This window comes from Podarcis pityusensis (genome assembly GCF_964106645.2).
Source record: "Podarcis pityusensis genome assembly, chromosome: 8".
NCBI classification, from domain to species: Eukaryota; Metazoa; Chordata; class Lepidosauria; order Squamata; family Lacertidae; genus Podarcis; species Podarcis pityusensis.
Window position 1 is genome coordinate 10,755,444 of NC_138033.1, and position 23,995 is coordinate 10,779,438.

Consider the following 23,995-nt stretch of genomic DNA (forward strand, 5'->3'; position numbering starts at 1 on the left):
TGGTGTTAGCTCTGCAACCAAGAAGCCCCCACTTCTCGGAGATGTCCACATCTGGAGCAGAGCTTCAGAAATTACGCAAAGTGCTTGTGGGGTGGTGAGAACTCAGTAAGGAAACCTTAAAACTTAAAAGAATACATACAAATATGTAAGAAGACCCACCTTTCTCCCATATGCTGCTCAGCGGTCCCTCTTGGTTCTCGCCATAGCCAACCAGGTGCCTTCACACAGTGCATACTTAAACTTGAAATTTGCTCCCAGAAGATGCAGTGAAGGCCACCCACTTATGCCCCCAGCAGATTCCTGTGGTCTGTCAGAGGGTTTCTCATGATGTGGGTCTTTTAGTGTGCGGCTGACCCTGTTCTGTGTGAAATAACATTTCTGCTGAGAGATAATGGGGACCCACTATCTGCATTTTCAGGAAACAATTAGTGTTATTTTTGTTTTCCGACAGGTTTTCTCAGCCGGATAAATGGGCCTTGATCACAAGTGTCCACTTCTTAGGGTTTTAGTCATCTTCTAAATGTATTTGGTGTTTTTTTAAAAAATAAACCTGTTTCCTACATGTAAATTGCCTTGAGACAGTGTTTTAGAAGGCAGTTCATAGATTGATGGTGATGATAGTATGATTAGTAACTTAGATGACTGTAGAAGAGGATATAATGTGGGATTCTAGAAACAGTACGAAAGCCTGTGCTGATTTGCACATCTTTGAAAAGATCAGAGCAAGATGCATTGTGGGGTTTTTGTGGGGGTTTTTGGTGAGATGGAGACAACAAGCACAGCACTAATGTTAACATGAAGGCAACATGGATGAAGACATGCTTTGCAGAACACAAACTTTGTACGCAGGAACCCTTTCCGCCCCCCTGTGCAAAAAGATTCCTCACTCTGATGAGATCTTATGCCTTCCCCCCCTTGCCTCTGCTAAACAGCTGGAAGAGGAATCTCAGGGGGGTGCCAAGGGGGCAGGATATCACAGCAGGAGGAGTGACTGTTCCAGCAATTCTCAGAAGACTGAAGAAGCCTACGAGGAAGGTTGTGTCTTGGGACTGGGGGGACATCAGCGGAGTCTGGAGCTGGGAACCAGATCCATGCTGCAATTGAGAGGGGGTTGAGAGAGAGGCGTGTGGGCTGGTATAACCAGGAGAGTGGAGCTGAGGCTACTAAAACAGTTGGGGAATCTTTGCGCAGTGCAAAATTAACGTAGGCAAAGTCATTTGAGCCAGCCTTTCCATGGACTTCCAGTTGTTGCTGGACTCCATTTTCCATCAGCCCCAGCTAGCATGGCCAGTGAGCAGGGGGTGATGGGAGTGATAGTCAGATAAGGCCACTGGCACCCCAGTTCTGGCCTGCGGCATTCACCGCCAAAAAGCTAGCGTACATAACTTTGGAAAACGCACAAGATACCAACCAAATTCAAGGAGGACAAATCTGTGAAGGGCAATGAGGTAACCTTCATATTCAAAGGCAGCAAAGGGCCACATCTGCGCCATTTGTGTAAAGTGCCTTGACACCACTTCAAACAAACATGGCTTCCTCCCAAAGAATTCTGGGAGCTGTTGTTAAGGGTGCTGAGAGTCATTAGGATGCCCCCATCCCCCTTACAAACCCGCAATTCTCAAATTTTCCCATGAAGAGGGATTTGTTGTTACACCATGCGGGAGTCATGGCTATTTAAAGGAGACCCGCTGTTCCATTCACAGAGCTACAATGTTTGCAACGGTTTATAGTCAATACCTCTTTTTTTTTTTAAATATTAAGAATTTCAACAAAACATTTTGTCACATAGCATATCATCCTTTATCCCCCCCCTGTTTCCCCCCTCCACATAAAGTAACCCCCCTCCCCCCCTGACTTCCCTCAGCTCCACTCTCTGGTTTATCTGCAAGTGTTGTTCTCTGCATGTCACAAAATTGTATAGATCCTTAGTTTGTCTAACTGAATATTGTTAATAAAAGGTTTGTGAGTGTTTATTCGAAACCTGCCAAGGAGTCCAATGCATTTTGTTGTTTCTTTAACTACTTTGTGAAAGGTTCCCATTCATCTTTAAAGTCACAGTTATCCTTGTCCCGTAGTTTATGTGTCAGTTTTGCCAGTTCTGCGTAGTCCATCAGTTTCTCTTGCCATAGTTCTTTAGTCGGGATTTCCTCATTCTTCCATCCTTGTGCTATTAAGACTCTTGCCGCCGTTGTCGCATACATGAAGATATTTTGCAGTTTCTTTGGCAGTTTCTTTTCCTACAATCCCTAACAAAAATGCTTCAGGTTTTTAAACAAATGTTAGATGGAAAATTTTCTTCAATTCATTGTAAATCGTTTCCCAAAACCTTTTTGATTTCATTACAATCCCACCACATACGGTAAAACGTCCCCTCCTTTTCTTTACGCTTCCAACACATATTTGAACTGGTTTTATACATTTTTACTAACTGCACTGGTGTCATACACCATCTATATATAGTCAATACCTCTTCACAGGGAGCTCTGGGAGCTGTAGCTCTGTGCAGGGGATAATGGACCTCCTAACAACTCTCAGGTCCCAGAATTCTTTGCGGGGAAGCCATGATTGTTTAAAGTGGCATTGTCTGGTGCTTAAAATACATGATGTGAATTTTGCCTAGCTCTGAACATCGGGCGACGGGGGCAGATAGGGCATCTACATGGCATGTCGAAGGCCCTGAGTTTGAAACCTGGCATCTCCAGATTGGACTGGGAATGCCCCTGTGTCTGCAACTTCGTACAGTGTCTGTCGGCGTGGACAATACTGAAATAGATGGGCCAGTGGTTTCACTTGGGCGCAAGCGGCTTCCTGTGTTCCTACTTCGACACTTCCTGTCGGAAGCAGAAAGCTGCGCTAGATAACCCAGCGGCTCTTTTCGCGCGATTGCATTGCCTTCATAACCCATGAGATTTGCTCCCCTCCCTGCCCTAAAGGTGACACAACTGCCTGAGATAGCTGATCTCTCTCTCTGCACTTGCAGGAGTGTGAGGTGGCTGTTCTTTTTAAAATATATATATTACATAATTAATTTTTTAACATATTATTTTCAGCAATCATTTAACACAATTTCATATCTTATACAATTTTTTGACTTCCATCAATCACATCTGAAAATTTTCCAATCTTTTTCACTTAATTTATCTTTCTTAATTTCACCATTACTTTTAATTATCTTAACTAATAGCTTTCTTAATAATCTTCCTTGCAATATTTCATATATTCCTCCTTACAAAACTTCTTGTAATCCTACTAGTGTAATCTGTTGATTACAATTGCTTTTCAAATAGTTCACATATTTATTCCAGTCCTCTGAGAATCTCTGGTCCCGCAGGTTTCAAATCCTTCCTGTCATCTTCTCTAATTCTGCATAGTCCATTAATTTCATCTGCCATTCTTCTTTCGTCGGTAATTTTTCTTGTTTCCAGTTCTGGGCCAATAATACTCTTGCTGCTGTTATTGCATATAAAAACAGTTTGTTATCCTGTCTATTAATATCCTCTCTTACAATACCAAGTAAAAATGCTTCTGGTTTTTTAAAAAATGTATATTTCAATATCTTTTTCATCTCATATATCATTTCCCAGAAGTTTTTCACTTTCTTACATTCCCACCACATGTGATAAAAAGTTCCTTCTTTTTCTTTACATTTCCAACATTTATTACTTGTCTTACACATTTTAGCTAATTTCACTGGTGTGATATACCATCTACGCATCATTTTCATCACATTTTCTTTCAAAGCGTTTTTCCCAATCTTCTAACTGTATATTATACCCGAAATCTTTGGCCCAGTGTATCATACCCGACTTAACTTCTTCATCTTTCAACTGCCATTCCAACAGTGATTTATATATTTTAGACAATATTTTACAATCATTTTTCTAATACTTCTATTTCAAATTTTGATTTTTTTATCATCAAATCCATTTTCTTTTAAATCTTGTTTAAACATTTCATTGATTTGGCGATAGTGCAGCCAGTCATCCACAAATTCTTTAACTTCTTCATAAGGTTTCATTTTCCATTTACTTCCTTCTTTTTCTACCAATTTCTCATACGTGACCCAATTTTTACTCATATTTATCTTTTTCACACTCATTGCTTCTAATGGAGATACCCACCATGGTGTTTTACGTTCTAATAGGTTTTTATATCTATCTCATATTTCAAATAGAGATCTTCGGAATATATGGTTGCCAAATCCTTTATGGACTTTTGTTTTGTTATACTATAGATATGCATGCCAACCAAATCTATTATCATAACCCTCTAAATCCAACAAATCTGTATTTTCTAACAACATCCGTTCCTTTAACCAACAGAGGCAGCCTGCTTCATAGTACAATTTCAAGTCTGGCAGGGCGAAACCCCCTCTTTCTTTGGCATCTGTCAACACTTTACAGTATATTGAATTCTTGGTTTCTTCCCCTGCCAGATATATCTTGAAATGGTCTTCTGTCACTCCTTAAAAATTGCTGCCCCCTTGATTATTGGAACTGATTGAAATAAAAACAACATATTTGGTAGCACATTCATTTTGATAGCAGAAATCCTTCCCCAAAATGACAATTTCATCCTTCCTCATACTTCCAGATCTCTCTTAATTCAATTCCACACCGGTGTATAATTATTTTGAAACAAATCTGTATTCTTTGAGGTCAACCTTATTCCTAAATATTTGACTTTTTTAACAGGTTCTATACCAATCTGTTGCTGCAACATATCCACCAAATCTTGTTTCATATTTTTAAGTAACATTTTCGTCTTCTTTTTATTTATTTTTAAAACCTGCTACTTGCCCAAATCATTCACTAGATGTCCACACATAAACTATTCTCAAAGCTGATTGATTTGGTTCTGAAAAAATGAGTAAATTGTTTTTCTAATGGGTGTCTCAGTCTCCAAACGTCTATCAAATTACAATAATCTATCATAGAAAAAAATGTCTTTGGTAGCTTCCCTTCCTTCGATCTTTCTTTTCTTCTTGATCTATCCATTTTCAGTGACACCACACCATTCATTTCCCCCATTATTATAATTTTTTGATCCACAAATTCAAATAGTTTTTCTTCCAAATCTTTATAAAATTCCATCTTACTACAATTTGGTGCATAAATTCTGACGATTATCAATTTTTCGCCTTGCCAAGTGACTTGTACTTCAATTACCCTGCCCTCTTCATCTTTGAAGATTTGCTAAGCTTCAAATTTGTTTTTTATATACATCACCACTCCCCTCTTCTTACTTCTGATGACATAAATTCATTTCCTAATTTTTTATTAATCAATACTCTTCTACGTTTCCTGGCTACATGAGTCTCTTGTAAATAAATAATATCCAAATTCTTTTTTAACAAAAAGTGTTCAGTTTTGTTCCTTTTATTTTTATTACTTATGTCATTCACATTCCAGGTCCATAATTTTAATTCCATTTTGGTTTCTTTTAATATGTAAGACTATAAAAGTTCTTAAACCTGTCCCTCTTCCTCCTCCTCTTCTTCTTCTTCCAAATTATCAGTATCTTCTCCTTCCGGGGTCACTGCTGCTGCTTCTTCTCTTCCCAACTCTTTATATCTCCTCAAAAATTTATATGTTTCATCCACACTTTAAAATTTGAATTTCTTCTCTTTATAATAAAATGAGACGTCTTCTGGAAATTCCCATTTAAATTCAATTATTCCATTTTTCCTCAATATCTGTGTCAATGGCTTGTATTGGTCGCGTTTTTTCAGCAAGTGACGTGGCACGTCTTTAAAGATGATTGTGAATATTCCATCAATACATAGTCTCTTTTTCTGCAAAATCCAATTTCTCATTTCTCTCCTTAAAGATAATCAGACAGTCTCCTGGGAATTTTTTTGCCTTTGTCGTCTTCGTTTTAATCCTAAACACATTTTGTATTGTTTTTGCCTGTTCCTCTACTTCCATATTTAACCATTCTGCAATTTCCGTTGTCAATTTTTCACAATATTTTCTCATTGTGATTCTGGAACCGATCTAAACCTCAAATTCATTTCTCTTTGCCTCAATTCATTCATAGCAATCGCGTCCCACAACTCCTCCTGTGTTTTATTCATTTCTGAGACGACTTCTTTAACTTTTTCTTCCTCTTTTTTCATATCTCTTACTTCTTGCTTTGTTCGCTTCATCCCTTCTTCCAAGCTTTGTGTTCTTTTGGTTATCTCTTTCATTTGGCGCCTCAGAAACAGTCATATCAAATTTTTTTATCCATCTGCTCCAGCCTTGTCTCCAAATTCTTTTCACTCTGTTTTATGTCCTTTTTTATTTCTGCAAACATTTTTTAAATCTCTCCTTTATTTTCACTTTCTTGTTTCGATCCCCTCCTCTCCAATGGTGTTCCTCCTCCTGCCTTTTCTGTGCTGACATTCTTTTTTTAAAAAAAGTTTTTTAATTAACAATTTTGACATATCAAAGTATCAAAACAATCATATTAATTATTTTTTCCCTTTCCCCCCACCTCCCCATCAAACCCTCCCCCCAAGACTTCCCTCAGCTCCTCTCTCTGATTTTTCAACACATATTATTCTCTGCATACTGTAAAATTGTATAAATCCTTATATTATCTATCTGCTATGTCAACAATCAATTAATTTGTGTATGTTTATTCATAACCTGCCAAGGAGTCCAATTCATTTTGTTGTCTTTTTAAATAATTTGTAAAAAGTTCCCATTCTTCTTTGAAGGCACAGTTGTCCTTATCTCGCAGTTTATACGTTAGTTTAGCCAGTTCTGCATAGTTCATCATTTTCTCTTGCCACTTTTCTTTTGTTGGGGTTTCCTCATTCTTCCATCCTTGTGCTATCAAGACTCTTGCCGCTGTTGTTGCATACAAAAATATATTCTTTATTATCCTTGGCAGGTCTTGTCCTACCCTAACAGAAATGCTTCTGGTTTTTTTTAACAAATGTCATTCTAAACGTTTTCTTCAATTCATTGTATATCATTTCCCAAATTTTTAAAATTTTTCTACATTCCCACTGCATGTGATAAAAAGTCCCTTCCTTTTCTTTAAATTTCCAACATATGTTTGACCCGGTTTTATATATTTTTGCTATCTGTACTGGTGTTATATACCAGCTATACATCATTTTCTTAAAATTTTATTTCAAAAGAGCACAATCTGTAAATTTTAAATCTGTTTTCCACAGTTTTTCCCAATCCTTAAATTGTATATTATGTCCTATATCTTGCGCCCATTTGATCATTTACCTCCTCATCTTTTGTTTCCCATTTTAACAGGATACTATATGCACCCTTCAGCAACTTCACTTTTCCTTCTATAACTTCCTTTTGAAATCTAGAAGTGGTATAACTAAATCCTTTCTTGTTGTCTTCTTTGTATATCTCATGTAATTGCCTGTAATGTAACCAACTCTGAAAACAATCTTTTATTTCCTCATACTTTTTTATTTCCATTTTCCTTCTTGATCTACAGTGGTACCTCGGGTTAAGTACTTAATTCGTTCCGGAGGTCCGTTCTTAACCTGAAACTGTTCTTAACCTGAGGTACCACTTTAGCTAATGGGGCCTCCTGCCACTGATGTGCCGCCGGAGCACGATTTCTGTTCTCACCCTGAAGCAAAGTTCTTAACCCGAGGTACTATTTCTGGGTTAGCGGAGTCTGTAACCTGAAGCGTATGTAACCCGAGGTACCACTTTATTAGCAAATCACTGTATGTAAGCCATTTCCCGTTTTTCTCAAGCGCCTTGAGCAACAGAGCTTCAGTTGGTGAAGGGTCTTTTGTTCTATTAAGTCTTTATATCTCTTCCAGACCCTCATGACATTGTCTATTTTTAATGTTTTTTCACTCTTTGCCACTAGATGTCACCCTCCAGAGTTAAACAGTCAAAGAAAGAAAGGGACGAAACAAGAAAACTTAATTCAAATTTTTCCACCTCTTGTTTGGCTAATCCACCGTTCCGGAACAGCAAAGTTAAATTCACCCCAAAAAAACAAACTCAATTTATTAAGTTTAAACTTCTTCTGCCACTTGCTTGGCTAATCCACTACAAAGCTTTCCCAACGTAGTGGACACAAAATCACAAATTCCTTAATATCGAGGAAGAAAAATAAAAAAATAAAAACCACCACAAGCCTTCAAGTGTCCTAATAAAAACCCCCAAATAAAAATCAAACCAATTCTTCAGCCACTTGTTGGCCTAATTCCTTCGAAATCCCACTATCCAAAGAAGAAGAAGAGGAACAGGTACAAAAATTAAATCAATATAGAAACCAATCCACCAGTTTGCTAACAGTCCACACCAAAAAAATAAATAAGGGGGAGGGGCGTAGTTCAGTGTCTTTTTTCCACTCTGCTCCTCCTCAAAATAAAAATAAAAATATACAATCTGCATCCAAATCAATCCTGCTTGGGATTAGTAGCTTTCTCCCTACACACTGGTGTCTGGCATTAGTAAAAACTAAAAAGAATAAAATAAGAAGTACAAAGTTTCCTAATTTTAACTAGGCAGTTCCGCATAAACGAAGGTAAAAGGAAGTTCTCCTTCTGCTTTCTCAGAGATCTTTGGGCCGACAAAGAATATCCAAAGTAAGAGGTTTTCACCCTTTTTATATACAGTCTGCTTCTATTAAAGTTTATATTTCCGCTGTAGGTAAAATCATAAGTTTACTGTTCCTTATCTGAGTTCAATTCCCAGACGGGGCTGACCTCCTTTTTTCCACCCCGCTGAGAGGTGGCTGTACTTATATCACTTCCTCTTGCAGGAAATCGGCTCTCTCTGTAAATACGCCGAGCCGCTCCTTTTGTTATCGAGCCCGGCTGCAGCAGATGTGGCTGCTCCTTTGGGCTCGGAGGAAAGGGGGAGTCCCCGAGGGGCGCAGGTGTCCTGGGGCGTGTGGATCTTCACCCCCAACTCTTGTCGTTGCTCAAGAAACAGAGACAAGGGCGATGGTGTGACTCACTTCCTGAATCTTTTGCCCGCTTGGCTGCGGGTAGCGACCGTCGCGAGGGCAGATGGGGAATGGGTGTATATTAAGGGGCTAGGACCATTTTGTGCCTCTCCCATATCCTTCAAAGCACCTCGCATCAGTGGTCCTGCATCTGCAGCCTCGGAGTCCATCTTGTTGCAATCCATTCCATCTTGTTCAGTGGTTTTCTTGCGCCTGCCATTTCTGCCTCGTCCCTCACTTGTCCGCGGGGGCTGCAGCTGCCCTTAATCCTCGGCGCAGCTGATTCAGCCTTTATTATTGTCTTTTGCAAAATGCCTTTGCAAAGCATTTCTTTCTCGTTCTCGCAGTGGGCCGGGCAAAGGCCCGGTTTGACACTTCTCTGGGCGCCGTAACAAACTTTGTGGCTAAGCAAAGGAAGTGGGTTTTTCACACCGCACACCCTTGAGTGTGTGAAATACATGTGTTCTCTTGACGGTTCTGTGGTTTCTCTCACATAATTAATTTGTTTAATGGCTTGTTTTATTTAAGGCAGGGCTTTGCTTGCTTGTTTCTTTGCAGTATTTCTATACCGGTTTTCAGACAGACCTCGCAAAGTGGTTTACGTAAGATTTTTACGACAATAAACATCAATTGAAAAAAGAAAATATTCAGTAGAATATAAAAGGCAACTTGTTTGCTTAAGGGAATAAATGAGCCCTGTGGCAGTTTGAGGAGAGGGGACATGGGAGTTAGATGGTGACAAATCATCAAGCCTCCTTCTTCTCACCTCTCCTCCGGGCAAGAGGCCGCATTCCCCAAATCGTGGTCCTTGAGGTTTGTTCAGGTGGTCCGTGGTGTGTCCACATTAAATATCCACCTTGATTTTTAATTGTATTTGTATGGCTTCTGTTGTTTCTCATATTATATTCCATTGAATGATGGTTCAAACTCCAAAGAATTGAGCTTGTAATACAATAAAATACAACATAAGAAATGAAAGAAGCAATAAAAAAAGAAGTTTTAAAATCATACAGCATCTAGCACAGTACGTCTCCACCTGTTTTCAGACTACAACTCCCGTCACCCTGAGTTTGCAAGACCCAGTGTCCAGGGATGATGGGAATTGTAGTCCAAAAACCAAGTTTGGGAAACCCTGATTTAAGGTATTTACTGCACCATGCCACTGAAATAGGCTCTCAGTTTCTATATTGTGAGGCCACTTCTGCATGAGTCTCCTAAAAGCACGCAGAACATTAAAGAACGTGGCTGAAAGCTGGGTCACAGTCCACTCTGACAGGTTGGTCACCCTTTTCCAGACAAACTTCTCTGTCTTTTTTAACATACACATCACTGGCAGAACTTCAACAATAGTGCAGCTTGACAGAGAAATGTGGATGTTTGCTTTTAATTTCTGTTTCTTTTGCGGTTGCCAAAAAGCCACAGAGCCATTGGTCAGAGAAAAATGTAGCTATGGCTGGGAATCCTTGCCTGCTAAAGCAGCTTGACGCTTGATGTAATGCATTGCATAGCATGCATATATATATATATATATATATATATATATATATATATATCCCCATAAAAGCTACTAATCCTCAGAAGGTTGTACCGGCTTGCTTCTCCCTATACTTTGTCTGGTTGGCCATTTTGTGGCCTCAAAGGGCGAAAAAAGCGGGGTGTTTTTCTGCTAAGCTTCTGGGAGACCACACAAAGAAGCAATTCCTTCTTGACTACAAGAGCGGCCATTTATGAGTCTTCTGTAAACATGTCCTGAAATTGCTTTGCAAGCTGGTTATTTTGTGTGTGTCTGTGTGTGTGTGTGTCATTCTGTTAATGGTCCATAGATGGGGGCACAGAACCATAGCATTGCAGATTTGGAAAGGGACCACGAGGCTTCCTCAAACTCGGCCCTCCAGATGTTTTTGGCCTACATCTCCCATGATCCCTAGCTAGCAGGACCAGTGGTCAGGGATGATAGGAACTGTAGCCTCAAACCAACTGAAGGGCTGGGTTTGAGGAAGCCTGATCTATCTAGTTCAGGGTTTCCCAAACTTTGGCTGCCAGCTGTTGTTGGGCTACAGCTCCCATGATCTCTAGCTAGCAGGACCAGTGGTCAGGGATGATGGGAGGTATAGTCTAAAAAAAACAGCTGTAGACTCAAGTTTGGGAAACCCTGATCTAGTCCATTTAGGTGCCGAAGTTGACTTCTAAATTGCAAGTTGTACTGTTCCCCATAAGGGATGCGGGTGGCACTGTGGGTTAAACCACAGAGCCTAGGACTTGCCAATCAGAAGGTCAGCGGTTCGAATTCCTGTGATGGGGTGAGCTCCTATTGCTCGGTCCCTGCTCCTAACCGCCTAACAGTTCGAAAGCACGTTAAAGTGCAAGTAGATAAATAGGTACCACTCTGGCGGGAAGGTAAACGGCGTTTCCGTGCGCTGCTCTGGTTCGCCAGAAGCGGCTTAGTCATGCTAGCCACATGACCCAGAAGCTGTACACCGGCTCCCTCAGCCAGTAAAGCGAGATGAGCGGGGCAACCCCAGAGTCGGCCACAACTGGACCTAATGGTCAGGGGTCCCTTTACCTTTACCTTACTGTTCCCCATTACAGGAACTACCCAGAATGCTAACTACCTTGTGGGCAATTAATTTTATCCTTCCTTTGTGTCACCACTAGGGGACACCAAGCTAGTCATCACTCATTAGGATTTTTTTACCTGTTCCACAAAAAGAGACAAATAATACCTGTGGAAAAATAGATAGCAATGCCCTAGAGATGGGTATCTGGGGCTAAACCTCAATAATCAGACTGGGAAACTTCAATAATCAGGTTATTCTATCTCCCTTCCCTGGGACAGTGTGTGTGAAGGCGATCCAAGCCCAGCACTCTGAAGAGTTTTGCAATGTGCTGTTTTGATTCTGACCCATATTTTTCCCCAAACCGAGCTCCTCCCTGGCCACTACTGCCAGCCGTTTGGAAAGGTGCCCTTTATGAGTCAGGCTGTCTGTGGGGTGTGGAGTTTTCCTCCTGCTTGTCTCTGAGGCCTCTTTGTAGGTGACAGAGGCAGTATTCATGCAGCATTCACCTCCACCTAGTGCAGGAATTTCTGAGTAATGGGGGGGGGGAGAGAGAAAGAGAGGTGGGGTGGCCTTGGTAGCTTGAATACCTCTCTGTGTATGAAGCCCTCCCCCTGCTCCAACTTGCTTTCCATTCCATCTCTTCTCCCTCCCCCCCCCCCCCGCATCTCCCATATTCTTCCTGAGGACGGGTGTGTATTTTTCCTGAAAAACCGAATCCTTGCAAAGTTGGGTTTTATTTAAAGAGAGCAATCATTTAGGGGAAATCCATGCCATGGGTTTTTTAAGCTCATTCAGTGCATGTGAATTCCCCCCAAAGAATCCTTTAAACTGTAGTTTGACACCCCAGAGCTATGATTCCCCAGTGCCCTTAACAAACTACAGTTCCCATGATTGTCGTGCGGTTTGAAAGCCCGTTGGATGTGTGTCTGGCCTTACAGCAGGGATAGGGAATGTGTTGTAAACCGAACTCCCAAATCTATGTGCTTCACCACCACTGCCCAGTTTGTTAATTTTTCATTTTTCTGTGCCCCCCCCCAAAGGTAGATGCTGACCCTGAACACTTGGACCCCTTGACTCAGTTGCTGGGGACCTTATCCCCACCCGCCCCACAGGGGCAGAATGGAGTTGGAGGAAGGATACAATGGGGTGAGTGATTGGCATGGGGAGGGGAGGGGAGGGGAAAGAGATGGGGTTTTGTACAGTGAGGGGTGGTACAGTCAAAGTTCTAACCTGCCCACCCCCCAGAAAAACAGTGTTTCCCAAATTTAGGTCTCCAGTTGTTGGACTACAACTCCCATCATCCCTAGCTAGCAGGACCAGTGGTCAGGGATAATGGGAGTTGTAGTCCAAAAACCGCTGAAAACCAGAGTTTGGGGAACCTACCACAGAGCAAAGATAGGGAGCCTGTGGCGCTCCAGACATTGTTGGACATTGTTGGGACGCGGGTGGCGCTGTGGGTTAAACCGCAGAGCCTAGGTCTTGCCGATCAGAAGGTCGGTGGTTCGGATCCCCGCGACAGGGTGAGCTCCCGTTGCTCAGTCCCTGCTCCTGCCAACCTAGCAGTTCAAAAGCATGTCAAAGTGCAAGTAGATAAATAGGTACCGCTCCAGCGGGAAGGTAAACAGTGTTTCCGTGCACTGCTCTGGTTTGCCAGAAGCGGCTTAATCATGCTGGCCACATGACCCGCAAGCTGTACGCCAGCTCCCTCGGCCAATAAAGCGAGATGAGCACCGCAACCCCAGAGTCGGCCACGACTGGACCTAACGGTCAGGGGTCCCTTTACCTTTGCCACAGAGCAAAGATAGGGAGCCTGTGGCACTCCAGACAGTGTTGGACTCCAACTCCCATCATCCCCAGCTAGCAGAGCCAATTGCCAGGGCTGATGGGAGTGGGAGTTGGAGACTGGCAACCTCTGGAGGGCTCCCTTCTGTATTTTAGAAAGGGCAGTGCTTTTTTATAAATCAGATTCGCTGATTGGCAACTGGCATTGGTAGTTTCTACACAAAATACTCTTGTTATATGAGGGGTTTTGTGGGTGGAGAGAAAGGTCTGTTTTGACAGTGCGTGGAGTTTCCAGGGTGCTTGGTTGGGACCTCAAGTTATGGGTGATCCAAGCAGGGCAAGGTGGCGCTTCTTGATGCTGCCACTGATATGGTCTCGCGTCTTCCTTACCAGAACCCGGCACTGGGTGCCCGCACTGGGTCGGCCATGGCGATCATCGGAGCAGAAGACGAGGACTTCGAAAACGACATCGAACCAGTAAGTGGGAGATTCGGGAGAGGCCAGGCTTCTAACAGCAGGAGGAAGGTCACGACAGCACCATAGCTCAGTGGCAGAACACCTGCCTGGCATGCAGAAGGTTGAATCTTCAGCATCTCCAGGTGGGGCTGGGAGAGCCCCTTCCCTGAGTCCCTGCTGCCTGCCTGTGTTGATCAGACGAACCTTTGGCCTCTAAAAGTTGCTGAACTACCGTTCCCATCCTCCCTGCCAATTGGCCACGCTTGCTGGAGCTGATAGGAGGTCATAGCTGAGCAAGATCAGGAGGGCCAGAGCTTCTCCACACGTGGGGTAGACAGTGCTGAGCTGCGTGGGCTTGTTAGAAGGAAACTTGTGAACAAACACCGAGAGTGATCTGGAAGGAACTGTGTTGAAAGGAGGCAGTGAGGAGAGGGTGGGGTGGAGAAGGTAAGAGTGGGGGAAATCCTGATTTAACAACTTCTCTCTCTCTCTCTCTCTCTCTCTCTCTCTCTTTTGTTGCTCCCCTCAGTTCCAGAACCCAGATGCACAAAGCAGCATGTTCCAGAGCCTGGACCTCTTAACACGGCACCCCGCCTACTTGATGGTTTTTCTGCAGCATGTGGTACTGCAGTTTGACTCCAGCCCTGTGGTAAGCCTTGCATTTTTTTTTTGTCATTGTTGATTTATTAACCCCCTTCTAAACCACCTCTCAAGATGATTTAGACCATGGGTAGGCAAACTAAGGCCCGGGGGGTTGGATCCGGCCCAATCGCCTTCTAAATCCGGCCCACGGATGGTCCGGGAATCAGCGTGTTTTTACGTGGGTAGAATGTGTGCTTTTATTTAAAATGCATCTCTGGGTTATTTGTGGGGCATAGGAATTTGTTTACCCCCCCAAAAATATATATATATAGTCCGGCCCCCCACAAGTTCTGAGGGACAGTGGACCGGCCCCCTGCTGAAAATGTTTGCTGACCTCTGATTTAGACATAAGGTGATTTTGGAAAGTTAAAAACAACAGATGCATTTAAAACAAGACTAAAACCCTAACAAGTGGACACTCGTTTAAAGACTCGTTCATTCATGAGGACTAGCTTCCTACCACGCTTGGCTGTGGTGCGATTAGGTGGGTCGGCCCACGCAGGCACATCTCACTGCTGGTTTCCCGAAGCTCATGCAGGGGACAAGCGTGAGTGTATTTTCTCAGACCAAATAATTTGCACCAATTGTCAGCTTCAATAGTGAACTTCCCACGTAACAAGACTTTTGACATGCTTTAATTCAGGCAAATCTTTGCACTGATCTGTCCTGTTCACGGTCAGCTGGAATGGCAAGATTGACAAACGGAATAAGAGATCAAGATGATTTTTTTTTATTTTTTTTAAGAAGACTGGAAATGTTTTGAGGATCATTTGGAAAATTATTGTAAGCCTTTTAAAAAATTAACAGTAACAGTAAATTCAGCAGTAACAATTGCTGAGAGATAAAAATGAGAAAATGAAAAGAGAGGGATTAATTAGAATATGTAGTGGAAAAGAAAATGATGAAGCGAACCATGGAAAGGGCGGGGGAAGTCTAAATGAAATGTGTTTTTGGTATTTGGATTATTATCTATTGTTTTAATTGTAAAATAAAAATAATAAATACATTTTTTTAATGGAATCGCATTGTGCAGGTTTTTCTGGGCTGCACCAGTTTCGCTGACAGATGATGAAATTGCATGTTAAATGCAGCCTAAAATAAACATAAACAAAACTAGCCTGCTGGGGAGAATATGCTCTAGCCCAGCTTTCAGTGTTGCTAAACCACCCTCCTATCTATGGGCTTATACCTGTTGTGTGGCATAGTTCTCAGTATGTGAGAGGTTCCTGGCAGAAGCTCAGGACCCTGTAGCTATTCTTGATTTCGTCCTTGTATTGTCAGCTGTTGTTTCCCCCCAGCAAGTTTCTAGTCCCTTTTATTAAGTGAAATATAAGGAAAAACCTGGGGGCAGGTAGGCATTCTTAGCTCATTGCTCAGTGAGAAGCAAACCTTCGCCAGTCACCCACTGTCCCAAGCCCTGCAGGCAAGGGCACTGAGATTATTTACGAAGCACTCAAGAATATTTTTTTAAAGTGCTGTACAAACAGTAGGATAGACCTGCGGCCAGTGGCTTGCAGTCTTAGACACAATAGCAAAAGGAGGAGGTGTGGGTAGGGAAGGGAAGGGAAAAGCCCATTCGGATACCAAACGTGTTTTCATTTATCATTGGGCTGGATAAAGATCAGTAAGCAAGGCAGTCTCTGCTGTAGGCTTGCAGTCTGATAGACATGACACAAAAGGAAAGTGGAATGAGGAGGGCATGGGAAAATAAGCAAATTAAGGCTCCAAGTCTTAAAAGTTAATGTATCAACATTGATAAATTCTGACATCATGAACGCGAGGTCAGTGCAGGAAGCAGTTATGGATGGCATAGACTCAAATGGTGGTTGGTCCCAGCCAAGCCAATGGAGGGCGTCCCATGGTGTAACCTTGCCCTCTCACGCAGGCAGGCAGGATGATTGACAGTTAGTGGAAGCAATGGCTTCACTTCCCTGTTTTACATGTATAGACCAATGCAGAGGGGAGCAGGGAAGGGCCTTTCTGAACTTCCCTTCCTTCTCTCATTTAATGTTGCATTGATTAGGACTGGAGTGTTGTTTTGGTTGTTGATTTTATTTTGCATTTCTGTGCCACTTTCCTTTCGAATGAACCCCAAAGTGACTTATAAACCATAAATAGCAATGGCATAATAAGAGCATCACAAGCACAGCATAGATCACATAATTAACAAATCATCAGCAAAACAATAGCAGTCTCTAAAACCCTCTTAACAAACCAGCAACTAAGAAATAAGCTAACGCTCGCAATTACGGCGTCAGTCATATTATATGATTACCAAATCAATGGGGCATTTATAATCTATAGAACGATATTAAACAAGAAAGCAACTAAAAATAAGCTATTAAGTTCTCTCTCACACATGCACACACCTTCTCTCAATGACTCATAATCTTTCGCTCTGTTCAGTTCATTAAAACACACATACCCATCCATCATCTGGGAGTTTTGGGGAGTCGCCATCTTGAATTGACACAAGAGGGCCAGGTGAGAAGGAATCCGGCCCCGCCTTTCCTCAGCCGGCTGCCAGCTGCTTCTTTCCTAACTGCCTTCCTTTCTTTCAGCTCTGTTACCTTCATGTGGACCTCATACTGAACCGCCTCGGGGCCAAAGAGGCAAAGAAGCAGTTTGTGGAATTCTGCCATACGTTCCTAGACAAAGCCGGGGTAAGCCAACTCTGCGGGAGATCACTTCACGGTGACGATGGTTATCTTTATGAATCTATACCCTACGGGTGGTGTTCTCATAATCTTACTCAGAGTAGACCTATGGAAATTACTGGACCTCACTTTGTCCCATTTATTAATTTCAGAGGGTCTCCTCTGAGAAAAACATACAGGCCACAGTCACACCATAGGTTTAAAGAGCTGTGATAAAAATCAAAAAGTTGTGGCTTGCCTCCCCCCAGAGGATCCTGGGAGTTGTAGTCTGTTGTGGGCGCTGAGAGTTGTCAGGAGACACCTCCCCCCCCCTTTATTCCCCTCAACGGAGCTACAGTTCCTAAAGTGGTATAATAATAATAATAATAATAATAATAATAATAATTAATAATTTATTTATACCCCGCCCATCTGGCTGAGTTTCCCCAGCCACTCTGGGCGGCTTCCAATCAAGTGTTTAAAAACAGTGCAGCATTAAATATTAAAAACTTCCTTGAACAGGGCTGCCTTAAGATGTCTTTTAAAGATAGGATAGCTGTTTATTTCCTTCACATCTGAAGGGAGGGCGTTCCACAGGGTGGGTGCCACTACCGAGAAGGCCCTCTGTCTGGTTCCCTGTAACCTCACTTCTCGCAATGAGGGAACCGCCAGAAGGCCCTCAGCGCTGGATCTCACTGTGGGGGTGGAGACGCTCTTTTAACAGTCAATGCCTCTTCAGCAGCTCCGGGAATTGTAGCTCTGTGAGGGGAAATATGGGGCCTCCTGGCACCTTTTAAAAAAACTGCAGTTCCCAAGGTCATTTGGGGGAGAAGCCGTGTTTGAAGTGGTGTCATAGCGCTTTAAATGTATGTTGACTTACCACCCTCTCTGTCCACAAAAGTACTTGAGGCAGCATCCATAAGATGGACACCATACGGAAGTACATTGCAGTAACAAACAGCAGTTGAAAACAAACTAGCAGCAGTTTTAAAAGCAGAAAATGGGATAGAAAGTGGAGAGCCTTCAGACACGCCCTTCCTCTCCTCCGGCACCACTTTCTCCAGCTGGCTTTAACCAGCGTTCTCTCATAACCAAGATTCAAAACCCAAGTTCTGAAGCTCCTGCAATTATTCCACTCCTTCTACAACTCGAGTGGTTTAGTAGCTGTGGGGCGATTCCCTCACAGGCCCGTTCAAGGGTTTTGGGCATCTCACATGCTGCCTCAATGATGTCGGGGATCCACTTTTACCACAATTCAGGTTCAGCCTGGTCCACAACACGTGGCAGAATGAGGGGTTGCTTGTTCTAATCATTATCCCTTATCTTTTCGGCAGCTGCTGAGGGTCCCTGTTCCATCCTCCGTTCAGTTTGAGCTGGGTAAGACCCAAAGCGAATGATGTGCTTGTTGTGCGTGAGTATGCAGTAGGGAAACAGGGCTTTCATCTCTTTTGCACTGAGGAATTTTGCAGAAAGAGCGCGTTTTATGCAAAGTCAACCCTCTGGCGGTATTATTATTATTTGCAAATTATTATTTTTTTGCATAATAATTTACATGCGTTCAGAAACACCATAGATCCTTTTACGAAAGTCCTGGCAGACTCTGGCGAGAGAAGCAAATACAGTTAATAATAATAATAATAATAATAATAAATTTTATTTATATCCCGCCCTCCCCAGCCGAAGCCGGGCTCAGGGCGGCTAACAACAATAAAACAGTACAAAAGTACAGCACAAACAACACTCTTAAAATCATTCATTATAAAATTAATTAATTCAAGCCACTGGCAAGGTCGCTTCGTTTATGCAGGATTCAGATTTTGTTTGTATGTGAAGCATTTTCATATTAAGTGCAAAGTATGTGGAATTGCTGCAGGACCAGGTAATTGGAGCTAGAGGGGAAGTTGCACAGAAGGCAGAAAATTTTGCAAGTTGGTTGGAGGCACGGCAAGTGAGTTTCATCAGCTGCCTTGGGCAAGGATTGCCCCTCCCAGTCCAAAACTGAAGAGGCTTTTATGGCACAGTAGCTCCTAAAGCCTGTGGGCTGTTCCCCACCCCATCCCACCCTCCGCTCCTTGCAGTTAGTGATCTAATGGTTAGAGTGTCGAACTGCGAGACCACAGTTCAAATCCCCCTACCCAGCCATGAAGCTCACTAGATGACCTTGGGCCAGTCACTTGCTACTCAGCCTAACCTCCCTTTCAGGGTTGTTGTGAAGATAAAAAGCAAGGCGGGGAGAACCACGCTCCCTCCCTTGAGCTCCTTGGACGGAAAGGCAGTACAGTGGTACCTCTGGATACGAACGGAATCCGTTCCGGAGCCCCGTTCGCATCCAGAAGTGAACGCAACCCGCGTCTGCGTGTCGCAATTTGCCGCTTCTGCGCACGCGCATGACATCATTTTGACCGTCTGCGCATGCGCGAGTGGCAAAACCCGGAAGTAACGCGTTCCATTATTTCCGGGTTGCCGCGGAGCGCAACCCGAAAGCACTCAACCTGAAGCAACTTCAACCCGAGGTATGACTGTACAGTGATACCTCGGGTTAAGTACTGAATTCGTTCCGGAGCTCCGTACTTAACCTGAAACTGTTCTTAACCTGAAGCACTACTTTAGCTAATGGGGCGTCCTGCTGCTGCCACGCCGCCGGAGCCCAATTTCTGTTCTCATCCTGAAGCACTATTTCTGGCTTAGTGGAGTGTGTAACCTGAAGCGTATGTAACCCGAGGTACCACTGTATATAAACATAACAAACGCAGGAAATACTTAGGGAAAGAAGCTGCAGGGCTGAACTGAAATATCTACCCACTCTGGAGTTGGCGATCCTGGTTGCCACACAGCAGACGTGTTGCAAAATTACGTTTTAAGCTCACGGCAAAGAGGAGCCGGGAGTTGACTTAACACTTGTTGCTGCACTTCACAAAAACATGTGACATAATGTATAACCGCGTTGGGTCTCCGGTGGTGCAGCAAGACTGCTTGCCTGGTCCCTGGTCCCGTTCTGCTCCCTTTCCAGATATTGTGGCCTTCGCCCCTCCCTCCGAGCTGCAGCCCCTAAACTGTTCTCCCTCCTCCCTGCCTCCGCCGGCCCCCCCCCAGCAGTCTCTGCGGCTTGCTCCCCCTCCTGGCTTTCTAGATCGCAGCTGTCGGGGAGCCCCACCCAGCTGGTGAAACTCTGTGAAACTCTGTGAAAGACAGGAAGTTGGAGGGCTTGGGGGTGGGGAGTGAGGCAGGGAAGGCTACTGCTCTCCCCCGCTGCCTCGGCCAATTGATGAGCTCATCTGGAGCCACGGACTGGCCCTGCCCATTTCTCCTGCCACGCTGGGGATTGGGGGGGCAGTTTAGAAATCTGGGTGCAGCCAGGCGACGGGTCCTGCGGCTTCGTGGCACCATCTAGTGGGCTTGCCTGCCAATTGCAGCTGACTGCCACACACTCTGGAGAGCGCCCAGCCTCAGAATGGAATTTCTGATATGAAAAATGTGCCGCGGTGCCACACGACTGTGGTGCCACATGGTGGTTAAGCATTTGGGAAGATCTCTGCAGGCAGGGTGGGTGGGTGGGTGGGTGTGAGAGAGAGGGGGGGAGGAGCTTCTAGGAAACAGGACTTTTGCACTGGGGGGGGTGTATGCGAGAGAAATGAAGAGAGAGGGGGAGAAGCACCATTCACTCACCCCTAGAACACTGAAAGAGGGTCAGGGGAGAGCGCAGGGCCACCCCCTGTCTGTGCTTCCTGTGAATGAGTGAGCAAATGTGATTTTATATATATTGCACAGAGAGAAGGCAGGGGTGCAAACGTAGGCGAACCTTTCGATTTGGACCACATTCGCACCATTCGTTTGAAGCAGATATTGCAAAGCTACGCTTCTCAGAGTTCCTTGTGACAAGGGATTAGTTGTCAATCCCTTCTGGAAAGTAGCTTTGAGAAGGGGATAGTGGGAGGGTGTCTCCTAACAATTCTCAGCGCCCTTAACAAACCTTAACTAAAGCAGGCATAGGCAAACTCAGCCCTCCAGATGTTTTGGGACTACAACTCCCACCATCCCTAGCCAGCAGGACCAGCGGTCAGGGATGATGGCAATTGTCCAGTGGTACCTCGCAAGACGAATGCCTCGCAAGACGAAAGAGTTTCTCGTTTTTTGAGTTGCTTCGCAAGACGAATTTCCCTATGGGCTTGCTTCGCAAGACGAAAACGTCTTGCAAGTTTGTTTCCTTTTGGATTTTCAATGTATTCCTATGGGAAACCGTGCTTCGCAAGACGAAAAAACTCGCAGAACGAATTAATTTCGTCTTGCGAGGCACCACTGTAGTCTCAAAACATCTGGAGGGCCGAGTTTGCCTATGCCAGGTTTAAAGGGATGTTGTGGCTCTTTAAATGTGCTGCGTGAATGTGGCCTTAGAAATAGCTGGAAAAAATGTTTTGTTTTTTTTTTGTTTTTTTTTTTAAAATAATATTTATTAAGATTTTCAAAAATACAGAAAGTAAGAATTAAAATACATTCAGAACCTTATTTTCATATATCCACTTTCTGGGACTCCCCCCTTCCCCCACCCCTACCATATTCCTTTTTCATGTTGTTGGCTCCACAAGCTCTCGGTTCTAATTAAAAACTTAATTTGTTTAGACCATTATTCGAATTTAAAATTTCTACATTCCTCATTCAATACCCTTAATAAAAAACAAAAAATTTCTTTCCCAGGGCCCACCCCATTTTTATTCCACAATTTCCCTTTTTTTTTTTTAATAATAAAGACACCCCACATAATAGAAATATCAGAAATAAGAGATGAAAGATATAATAGATGAAACAAAGCCAGTTCAAAAAAAAGAAGTTGACAAGCCTTTGGATTTTAGTTCTCCCCCCCTGTCCCCGGTTTAATTTCCCCCTGGCCACCAAACCATGTTATCCGCCTGGAATTCTTACAATCCAAAAATCGCCTATTTCCCCCAACTCCTTGCTGACTTTTTTTTTTTTTTTTTCCCCTTCACAATTATTTTTAAAACACTTAACTTCAGATCTTTAATAAAGCTCCCCCCATTGTTCTTTCCAAATTGTAGTCCAGTTTCCTCTTGTTCCGCTGCTAAAACGTTCTAATTCAGAAGCTTAATAAGTCTGCAGGGATTATTGTTATTCAGGAACAAAAACTTGCGTTCAGTCCCTTCCTTTCTTCAATAGAAAATTCTATTGTCTCCTTTAGCTGAACACCCTGTAGACAAAATATTATTTCCGTTTTGCAGCTTTCCCAGAAGATAACCAGTCCTGTAAAATTCCAATGGTATTTTTCCACTTACGACCATCTTTGTAATGTCCCGAAACTCCTCTAGGGGGATTGTTGTAACTTTGTTTTCTCTAGTCCAAAAGTCCGATTGTTATCCATGTTTTCGCCATTTTGTATCCGAGTTTTAACAAGTTGTAGCAGATTGTAACAAATTTAGCCAGCAAAGTTCTCATAATAAAATCCTCTCTGCTTTCCGACTTTGACAGCTACTTTGACAGCTGTCAAAATCTCCGGCTCTTTTCACCAGGCTCTCTCTTCAATCACCCCGGTTCCCAGGGGGGGGGGGTTACGTTTCTTCTCCCTCAGTTCGTCCTCCAGCACAGTTCTTATAATTCCCCATCGTGGAATTCTTAGTTTTTATCAGCAATACAAATCTTTTTGGACCTTGGTTTCCCCGTCCTTGTCTTGGAAGGTTTACAATAGGGGGGGGGACTGACTTCCTTTTTGGATCCCCCCCCGCTCGTGTCCAATTCGAAAAGAAATTCTTTTTTTTCCTCCTTTTAAACCCAGTTTCCAAATTACTCACGGGTTGTTGTTAAAAAGTCCGAATTTTCAATGGAAGAAGTCAGCGCTCTCCGCCGGATGGCATGCGGCTGCGCTCGGCAGGGATAGCAGAGGACTCAAAGCACCACGCTTCTCCCCGGCACCCGATCCGTAGCCTTTAAAAAGGCTCCTTCACGAGTCGGGAGGGCGCTAGCGGTGCCAGCCGAGTCTCCATGTCCACGGCCCTCGTGGCCGTGGTTTTTAAGGGTCCCCGCATCGCCGGTGCGGTAGGACCCAGCCCCTGCCGAGCAGGCTCCCTCCGGAGCTCGGAGGGAGTCCGCCATTCGGCGATGGCGCCAACCCGGAAGTCCTAGAAATAGCTGGAAAAAATGGAATCATCATCATCACCAGAGATATTCATATATTCATATATATGAATTATTTCTGAACCACCCCCTCATTGAAAGAGTCTAGGCTGGCTTGCAAAAGTGCGAATGAAACCAAGCAACAGTAAAAAATAATAATAACTTGAAGCCAGGAAATAAACGTGACAAAATGCAACAAGGCAAGGGAAATAAAGAGGGTTTTTAAAAAAAAGACTGAATAAGATTACTTTCAAAAAAATATTTTAAATACCTGGGAGAGATCTCTATACTTTGTTCTTAAAACAGAATAATACATTATTCCTTGAGTAACCCAGGTTCCAGGATCAGTGGCCCCCTTTGTGATGTCTGAGAATCCAATTCAGCCACCCAGTTCCCCCATATTTCTGAGATTTCACCCAACAGTGCTCACAGATATCAATATTTATCTCCACAGTCAAAAGGACTGGAAACCTTTATATATATATATATATATATATATAAAGTAGAGGGAGGGGAAAGTGATAGTAACTGTGTTCAATCATAGATGTGCTAGGTACATTAAGCCCTACCGGGACACGGGTGGCACTGTGGTCTAAACCACTGAGCCTCTTGGGCTTGCCGATCAGAAGGTTGGTGGTTTGAATCCTTGTGACAGGGTGAGCTCCCGTTGTTCGGTCCCAGCTCGCTTTATTGGCCAAGGGAGCCGGCGTACAGCTTCCGGGTCATGGGGCCAGCATGACTAAGCCGCTTCTGGCGAAACAGAGCAGCGCACGGAAACGCCATTTACCTTCCCGCCGGAGTGGTACCTATTTATCTACTTGCACTTTGGCATGCTTTCGAACTGCTAGGTTGGCAGGAGCAGGGACCGAG

General features: G+C 43.6%; 1 protein-coding gene across 11 annotated transcripts in view; it reads left to right on the forward strand.

Annotated features, from left to right (window-relative positions):
* Positions 1-23,995, forward strand: part of ARHGEF1 (Rho guanine nucleotide exchange factor 1) — a 71,686-nt gene that overhangs the window by 5,405 nt on the left and 42,286 nt on the right. For 10 of the 11 annotated variants that reach the window (XM_081018610.1, XM_081018617.1, XM_081018618.1 and 7 more), the window contains exons 2-6: positions 12,530-12,635; positions 13,665-13,748; positions 14,257-14,376; positions 16,931-17,032; positions 18,340-18,382. In XM_081018610.1, the coding sequence (XP_080874736.1) occupies positions 12,609-12,635; positions 13,665-13,748; positions 14,257-14,376; positions 16,931-17,032; positions 18,340-18,382 (376 nt within the window). In that variant the 5' untranslated portion in view covers positions 12,530-12,608. The remainder of the gene's footprint in view (positions 1-12,529; positions 12,636-13,664; positions 13,749-14,256; positions 14,377-16,930; positions 17,033-18,339; positions 18,383-23,995) is intronic. The other variant, XM_081018614.1, reaches the window with a different exon arrangement.